Genomic DNA, 9,675 nt, shown 5'->3' with positions numbered 1-9,675 from the left:
GTATCTCTGGGTATTGTGTATATTTACAAAAACCTTTCAGAAAATGTAGAATATTTTTCTCGAAACCCATTCTACCTAACGAAAATTCGAATTTTCTAAATTACGAATTTATTTTCTGGAGCCAATCAATCTCTTTATACCGAGGTCCGACTTATTTTGATAAATTATTCTTATAAATGTTTATTTTCATTCATGTTTTTTTTATTAAAAATCAATTTTACAAACATTTTTTAGATAATCGAACGTTGTTATATTATTTCCAACTAAGTTTAGCTATGAACACCAAGTAAATTCATTTTAAAACTATTTAAAATACCCAAAATGAGTGAATTTTTTGTCAAAATCATATAAAATATAATTAATATTTTGGCAAATAAATAACAAATGTTATAATAATTATTATTACTTCTTATTAATTATCAACAAGTGAATAAAATTTAAATTCTTTTCGAAAAATAAAATATGTTTACACGATTTAAAACGCCAAAAAATAGCATACAATCAGCGCATACAAAATATATTTAAAAATATTACTTAATATGATTTAATTGGATAATTAATTTTTAAATTTTATAAAAGGGACTGTCCCGCTTAAATGAAGGGGGTAACAGGGGTAACAGGTCAAAAAATTTGTGTATCTATGATGTAGGTTTTAGAAATTTTTGGTACATTCGTTTTCGCTCCGTGGTTTTTTCAATTTCCACCGTGAATTAATATAAATTTTAACAAAAATTCATTGAAACATTTTTCATTTTCTACCGTGAATTAATAAAAATTTTAGCAAAAATTCATTGAAAAAATATTCAGAACGCCACAAAGAAGACGTGTATGTTTTAATTCTATTTAGATCGAACGCTGTTAGAACCAGTTGATTGTAGGTTTTTGGTAATTTTTCGTTGACCCTTTTAGATTCCTAGCAAAACTAAAATAAAAATTATAAAAATTTTTGAAATAAAATTCATAATAATCGATCACAATAATTAATACAACTGCTACTGCATAAAACTAACTACTTTGCTACTTTTAAAACTACTAATACGTAATTATTTAAAAATTTAAAAATTTGTTTAAATCATATTAAATTTAATTGACACATGTTAAAATAACAATTTTTAACTTTATTCTTCAAAGATTTACATATTAATAAACTCTTATAATTAAATAAATAACAATTATATCATTTATCAATCTCACAGTGTTACACGGGCCCTTGAAGTTGGGAGGTCTTGAGGGTGATTTGACAGGGAACTCCGAGTTTTAGTACCTCAAAAAACGAAAGATGGAATTGTAAGAGCCTTTAAAATAAATTGATAATTTAATGAATAATTTTATCAAGCATTTTTTTGTTGAGAAATTTGATATTTTTTCTAGGCCAGTTCTATGGTTGGCCACACGGTCAGGCAAGTGTTATTCGATCTAGTTTTAAAATGCCTCTTACATGTTTTGCCAACATACTAAGTATATAACATGAATACAAATACGTAGGTGTAATACTTGTGAATACGAATTTCAAACAAAAAATTGGCTGCATTTTTCCTTTTTTTTAAACAGGCCACTACAGAATTACACCACAAGAATGTAATGTAATAATTAGAAATATTTATAATTAATTAATTATAAGCGTTTAAAATTATTCTCAAAAGATTCGCAGTTTCATGATGAACAATGATGATGAGATGATAGTGATGAAGGTGATGACGACGACAACGACGATGATGACGCGTTTTATGTTGTTTTTGTATTTGTACCCTCCTGCCAGCCAGAAAGAAAGTTCAGTACTCCATCCACACGAAACGAGAAACGTACCCATTACGTAACTCGGCTTTGATCACATTATTTATGGAATATAAACTTTAAGTTAAAAATTTGCTATTTAAGTCAAAAATTTGCTATTTAAGTTAAAAATTTGCTATTTAAGTTAAAAATTTGCTATTTAAGTACATATGCGGCCCTTCAAAAGTTAATTAGTTCTCAATGCGGCCCTCATAACAAAAAATTTAACATACAAATATGCCCTTCATGTTATCCGTCTGAGTTGACGAGTTTGTTGAAAAACTGGTTGGATGTATTCAGGTGGTGGTTGGATGCATGGGAAGAATTAGACGAAAACTCTGTTTTTACTTGTGGGTACCTTCACGAATAGAAAAAATTTTATTAATTTGGGACTTCAATGGACATCATGTGACTTCATGAGTAAGAAAGTGTTCCTTTCAGTTGCGTCAGCTGGAACAACTGGTAGAGGCATTTATTACAGCAAGGTGAGAGCTTATTGTAGGGCTAGGGTTATAGTTAGGCTACAGATTATCAGGACCAAACATCAAAACTTACTACCGGGGGATCATGTTTCTTCTATGTTAATATCGTTGCACTGGCTCTCGATAAGAAAAAGAATTCTGTTCAAATTAGGAGTTTTGGTTTTCAAATGGTTGAATAGTCTTGCATTAATTTACTTGGCTGTAACAATGTAAATGCAACTAGATTTCCTTTTATCATTGTTATTAAAGGCTGAGGTCATCATTCTCTATCACAGGGGTAGGCAAACTACGGCCCACGGACCGCATGCGGCCCACAAAGGTCTTCTTCGCCAAAAAATCTCGTCAGCCAGACATTATAAACAAAAAAAGGGGCCACAAATTTAAAAATTTTTTCCACGCGTCAAAAAAATTTGCTATTTGAGTACATATGTGGCCCTTCAAAAGTAAAACAGTTATCAATCAGTTATAAACAGCCCTCACAACAAAACGTTTGCCCACCCCTGCTCTAACATGAGGTCATCATCCTTCAAAATGAGGTCATTATCCTCTAACAGGCACCACATCAGGGGTACCAGATTGAAGGGGGCCGACAGAGATTTTGAAGTGTACAGACCCATGCCTCGGATCAGTTTACCAGACGATCTTTGACAGAATGGATTGATGCTGGCAGAGTTTATGAAACGACTTAAAACATACCTCGTTGATAATCATTGCTATGTTGATTGACTGAAAATATTGAGCGCCAATGAAATTTCTTAATTATAATTGGCGCTATATAAATGAAAACGAGATGGTTATGATGATGATGATGATGATAATTTTGCCGACGATTATTATAACCCTGACAACATTGATGACGACGATGATGATCCTCACTACAAAGATGATGACGACGATTGTGGCTGTGATGTTGATGATAACAGTTACAATGATGATGTCTATAAGTAGGACGGTCATGAAGATGATAATCAAGATGGAAAAGATGGTAATAATGATGATATCATTAATGATGACGACGATGATGTGATAAAAATGATAAAACTTCTAATTACAAATTTTCCAAATCTTGAAATAGAAATAATTAAAAAAATCATCATCTTACCTGACATCTGAGGAATACAATTTGTAAAACTGAACTTCAAAAACGTCATTCATTTAATCGCTGTGTGTCCCATAGCCAAAGTGGTAGAAAGTTTCATCTCAGTAAGTTGAGTTGCATCGTTACTGTGTTCGACTGCAAAGTGATCCTACTCTTGAAGATAACTGAAAGTGTGTTTAAACCGCTGAAGCAAGGATTGCAGGCTTTCAACAGACATAATCATAGTGAGAGAGAGTGAGAGAAAGAGAAAGAAAGAGTGAAGAAAGTTAAGAAGAGAGAAAGTGAAATAAAACGAAGAAATAAACTAGAGAGAAAGAGGGAGAAAGAGAGAGAGAGAGAGAGAATGAATGAGTGTATATATGTGAATGTGTATATGCATGAATGAACGAATAAAAGAATGATTGAAGAATGAATGAATGAACGAATAAATGTTTCAATGGATGAAACGAATGTATGAATGAATTCAAAAATGAATGAATGCATGAATGAATGCGTGAATAAATTCAAGAAATAATGAGTGAATTAATGAATGAATGAAGAAACAAAAAAACGAACAAACAATGAAAAAAAGACGAATGAAAAGTTATAAATATACAAATAGGTGAATGAGCACAAACGTCATTCATTTAATCGCTGTGTGTCCCATAGCCAAAGTGGTAGAAAGTTTCATCTCAGTAAGTTGAGTTGCATCGTTACTGTGTTCGACTGCAAAGTGATCCTACTCTTGAAGATAACTGAAAGTGTGTTTAAACCGCTGAAGCAAGGATTGCAGGCTTTCAACAGACATAATCATAGTGAGAGAGAGTGAGAGAAAGAGAAAGAAAGAGTGAAGAAAGTTAAGAAGAGAGAAAGTGAAATAAAACGAAGAAATAAACTAGAGAGAAAGAGGGAGAAAGAGAGAGAGAGAGAGAGAATGAATGAGTGTATATATGTGAATGTGTATATGCATGAATGAACGAATAAAAGAATGATTGAAGAATGAATGAATGAACGAATAAATGTTTCAATGGATGAAACGAATGTATGAATGAATTCAAAAATGAATGAATGCATGAATGAATGAATGCGTGAATAAATTCAAGAAATAATGAGTGAATTAATGAATGAATGAAGAAACAAAAAAACGAACAAACAATGAAAAAAAGACGAATGAAAAGTTATAAATATACAAATAGGTGAATGAGCACATAATTAAAAACCAATTTGCTTTAAATTTTTATTTAATTTTTCAATCATTTTTTCATTCATTAATTTCTTATTTTCTTTTATTCTTACATTTGAACCCAAGCCACATCACTAACATTTATTCAAGATTTAAAAAAAAATGAAATTAATAACGTACCAAACATTTATACTTAAATAGAAGGGAAGAGGTCTCAACTGTTTCATGAATTGTGGATTTTTGCATCGCATATTATTACTAATAATGAAAAATAATGGTTAATAATGAATAATTATTATTAAAAATTAATAGTGCATTAAACATGTGCTAGATTGAAGACTTCTTTCAAATCAAATACTTTTATTGCCATTTTCTACTTTTTATTATTTCATTTTATTTTTTATTTAATTCTATTTTATTTCTTCCGGTGGATATAATGTTTAAAAAGTGTAGTTTATGAACGTCAAATCTTTAAAATTTTCTTCCTTTCTTTCGAAGTGGGACCATTAACCTGTCTTGGATTCGTCGCTAATTTTAATACACAACCACGTAAATTTTTCTGAAAATATCTCTATTTTTCAATAAAACACAATTTTTCACAAATTTGATCGAGTTATTTTTCACAAATTTAAGAACTAAATCTTTTTTATTCCAATATATTATCTGAAATAAACTTAATTCTTAATTAAATGACAAAAGCTATTTAATAATACAAAAAAATTATGATTAGTTTAATGTTTCTAATTAATATTATTACAAAAAGATACCATAAATTCTGAATATTTTAACGAGAGTTTGGTCAGTAAGATAGCTTAATGGTTAAAGCGTCTGCTAAAATCATTAATTAGACTAAAATAATATAAAAATGATATGAAATGATACAAAAATGATACAAAAAGGTACAAAAACAGAGATACAAACGGGATACAAACCTTTGTATACATGTATCGAAATCGAACTTTCTTTCCTAGGTTTGTTCATTCATTTGTTCGATTTTTACTTGCCTTCATTCATTAATTTCAATCATTTGATTAGTTAATAACATTTTACATTCATTTTTTGGATAATTAATTCATTAATTCATTTGTTCTTTCATTCATTCATTTATAATTCATTCATTTGTTAATTCGTTCACTTATTTATGAAATCATGCATTTATAAATTTATCTATCTGTTAATCCTTAAACAAATCCATCTATTCATCCATATATCCAAGTATTCATTCATTAGTGCGTGCATGGTAATATCCATTCAATCATTCACCCATTCAAAGCCAATTAATAATATTAATGATGATAGTTGAAATTTTATAGAATGTGTGTTAGATTGCAGTTCCTTCCATATTTTTTATTCATATTTTTCTATTTTTTCATTGTTATTTTTTTAATTTAATGTTTTCTGTAATTATTTCTTATGTTTTTACTAGAAAAACATGTGTCTGCGGCATAAATTAATAATTTAACAGTCAGTTTAACAGTTTTATTAATTTGTTTGTATGCTTTTACATCTATTCGTAATATATTACATACTTACATTCTTTTCATTCATCTATTTATCTAATCATTCATTCATTCATTAATGAATTATCCATTCTAGTAATTAACAGAAAAATCTAACTGTTAATCCTTAAACAAATCCATCCATTCATCCATAATAAATATCCATTCTAGTAATTAACACAAAAATCTAACCAAATATTTCAAATAATTGAAAACTTAACATTTTGTAAAAAAAATTTCTCTAGGTCAAACAGAATAAATTTGAAGATTCCATAAATTTGAATGGTCTCACCGAACAAAATCTCGTAACCTCTATCTTGTAGATTCTTTTTACGCCAGTAATAATAATAATTTGATCTATCAAAATTATAATTCAAGAAACTTGAAAATGATTTACGGCCAACCGTTAGAAAAATCGAAAAGTTAAATTGTAAGTTAATCAAATAACGCCGAACATGCTGTGATTTTCATAATTAATTGCATTTCTGACATTCTTAATCCAACTAAATTATAATCTATATGTTAGATTTTTCAAGGGCATTCAAATTTTAGGGAAAAATTAATAGTTAATAATTTATTTATCTATTTATTTATTTATTATACATTTAATTGTATATTTAATTATATATTTATTCATTTATTCACATAAATTTGAAATGAGTAACATGGGAAAGGCACACAAAAAGATTTTGAATAGATACTGACTAATTGATTGATTGGTTTTTATTCTTTCTATAATAATTCATTAAATAGACAGAATGATAAACAAAATTGAGTTTTGAATTTAGAAACAAACTAATAAATAAATAAATAAATAAATATATATATATATATAGTCCCACCTCTTTGAAAAGTTTATAAAACGACTCTCCCGGAGTTACTCTTGTACCAACCTACACAGCATAGAACAAGGTTTTGTGTCCGTTCTTGTTTAAATCTTGAATCAGCTGATCAAATTGTTGGTTTTGAGCTTGTTATCATCTTACGACACAGTTCAATAACGGTAACAGAATTCGTGTTCTCAGATACAGATCTCATGCTTGAATCTGTGATGCTGAGTTGGAAAATTTTCTTTCTTCCAGATCAGTGTGCCAACCAAATTGTTGTTTGAGTGTGTGTGTTGTTGTGTTTGTGTTGTTGTGTGTGTGTTGTTGTTTGTGTGTGTTGTTGTTTGTTTGTGTGTGTGGTTGTGTGTGTGTCGTTGATTGTGTATTGTTGTTTGTTTGTGTGTTGTTGTTTGTTTGTGTGTGTTGTTTCTGTGTTTACTGTTGATATTTACCTTTTTATGAAACGATTGCTATAAATGATAATAATATTATGAACAACGACCATAGTTACATGAATGAGATTGTTAAAAATAATACTAATGATATGAATAACAATTAATTAATTCTGTAACTACATGAATAATAATTTAAATTATATGAATAAAAAAAAAATCAACAAAAGGTTTTCAAATTCACAAAGATTTAAAATAAAAGTATTTGTTAACCTAATGGGATTGTTTAAACTCAAGATTAATATTTTTAATAATAGTTATTATTATTATTTTTATTCATATTTTCGTTTATAATTATAAATATGTCCTGGTTATGACATTAAACTGACCCTCACTTCCTTGTGAGTGATGTTGGATCATCAAAGGCTAGGCCCACCGCTTATAACTGTGGTTGCGTAAGGAAGGACATCCTGCGTAAAAATTAGCCAATAAAATATTTATGATGACAAAAGGGGTATTTCAGTTTTCATCATAGGTATCCAAACGGCAACCCCGATCTCGGAGAAAATGTCGTCTAAACGTGTGTTTTGTTGCTGTTGTATTTTCGTTTATAAATCCAATCAAGCTTAATTAATCTTATATGAAATCTTCTATAAATATTCATTCAAATTGAGTTATAATTAAATATAATTGTACATATAAATATAATTGTAATATTTATCTGTTACGCATTTTGAAAACGTAAATTTAAAAATAATCGCCAAAAATAATATTTAATTAAATAACTATTATTATTAAATAAATAAAAAACACAAATTGTGGAAATAATTAATACTTAAATGAAGGATAATTATGAAAAGATTAGGACATGGAAAATAATATGATATATATAATACGATTGGTTTTTCCTGTCTTGATTGTGGGTGTATTACCTCCATCACCATTATTATCGTTGTCACCATTTCTTGTTAAGCCAATGTTGTAAGCTAAAAATATTGCTCTTGGTGAATGCCAAATGATGAATGAACGATTGAATGAAATAATGAATGAATGAAGTAACTGAAGAATGAATGAATGAATGATTGATTGAATGAACGAAAAATGGAACGAATGAAAAGTTATTAAATGAATTGATTAAAAAACTCTTCAACAAATTATAAAAAAATCGTTTTAATTACACATCATCACTTATAAATTATAGACAATTGATCAATTAGACATTAATCGAATACAGATAAAATACATTTGGAGGAACTTTAGACTTTGGAGGTTTTGGTCAAATTGAATGATACCTCTGCATTTATCTTTAATAATTTGGACTGAAAAAAATCATAACTTAGTAATAACAAAAAATTTTGGCTACATTTAGCCTACTTATTAAGTAATTTATAAAAAATGGAAATAAACAAATAGACAAATAATCAAACAAATTGATAAAATCCAAACAAATAAACACAATAAATAAGACAAATAAGCAAATAATTAATAAAAAAACGAAATTGAAACGTCCAGAGCAATTGATAAACATGCATGCTGCTAAGTCATTCAGTGCAAAGGCATTATTTGTTTCTGGTTTTGTGTGTTTGTATGTTTGTGTTTATATGTTGGTGTGTTTGTATGTATATGTTTGTTTATATGTATATATGCATGTTTGTGTGTGTGTGTGTATGTATGTATGTTTGTATGTGTGTTAATTTGTTTGTTTTTAAGTGTGCGTGGTATGCATTCATAATCACAACAATAACATACATTCACACTGCACACACACACATATACCCACAAACACACACACACACAAACACACACACCCACACAAACACATCTACACACATACACACGCACACACACACAAACACAAATACGTGTGGTCATTGTCTACAATAAAAAAGTATTCTTAAATGTTCTTATTTCAATACTGGACAATAGAATAGTTAACTGACCAACTGACACTTCAATAGCAAATAGATTGAACGCCATTCATTGAGTCATTTCTCCATTCACTCTCTTGTTGAATCTCTCATTCATCTTGTTTTTTCAGAGTTTTTTTTATTGTTTGATCATGTCTGTTTATCTTTCTCTCTCTCTTTCTCTCTCTCTCTCTCTCTCTCTCTCTCTTGTTGCAAAATCAAATACATAACCGCATATCTTCATGTAAGATTCTAAGTTTTATGAACGTTTTATAGACACAAATTTTACAAAATTCTTAAAATTTAATTGTTTATTAGATATACCTAAAATAAATCCACCAAAGGAATTTGTAGTGGCTTAGTGGTTAAAAGCGCCTGATCTTGAGGTAACAGTGACCAGGTTCGATCGCGGAAAGATCTCCCGCCTGCATGTGATTTGTGACTATTCGAAAAATTCATCAAAAAATAAAAAATGTATGCATACAAACATGGAACTCGAAATAACCAAACTCTTATGATATTTCAATGAATGAC

General features: G+C 28.9%; 1 protein-coding gene across 1 annotated transcript; it reads left to right on the top strand.

Moving 5' to 3' along the window:
• Nucleotides 1-2,765: 2,765 nt before the first annotated feature.
• On the top strand, nucleotides 2,766-4,162 carry HELRODRAFT_183450 (hypothetical protein; the record flags this gene model as incomplete). The annotated part of the gene is made up of 3 exons (XM_009012485.1): nucleotides 2,766-2,860; nucleotides 3,433-3,588; nucleotides 4,003-4,162. 3 exons carry the CDS (start codon nucleotides 2,766-2,768, stop codon nucleotides 4,160-4,162), a joined length of 411 nt encoding a protein of 136 aa, XP_009010733.1.
• Nucleotides 4,163-9,675: the final 5,513 nt, after the last annotated feature.

Source organism: Helobdella robusta (genome assembly GCF_000326865.2).
Source record: "Helobdella robusta unplaced genomic scaffold HELROscaffold_108, whole genome shotgun sequence".
Classification (NCBI taxonomy): Eukaryota; Metazoa; Annelida; class Clitellata; order Rhynchobdellida; family Glossiphoniidae; genus Helobdella; species Helobdella robusta.
This window is presented reverse-complemented; position numbering and strand designations above follow the sequence as displayed.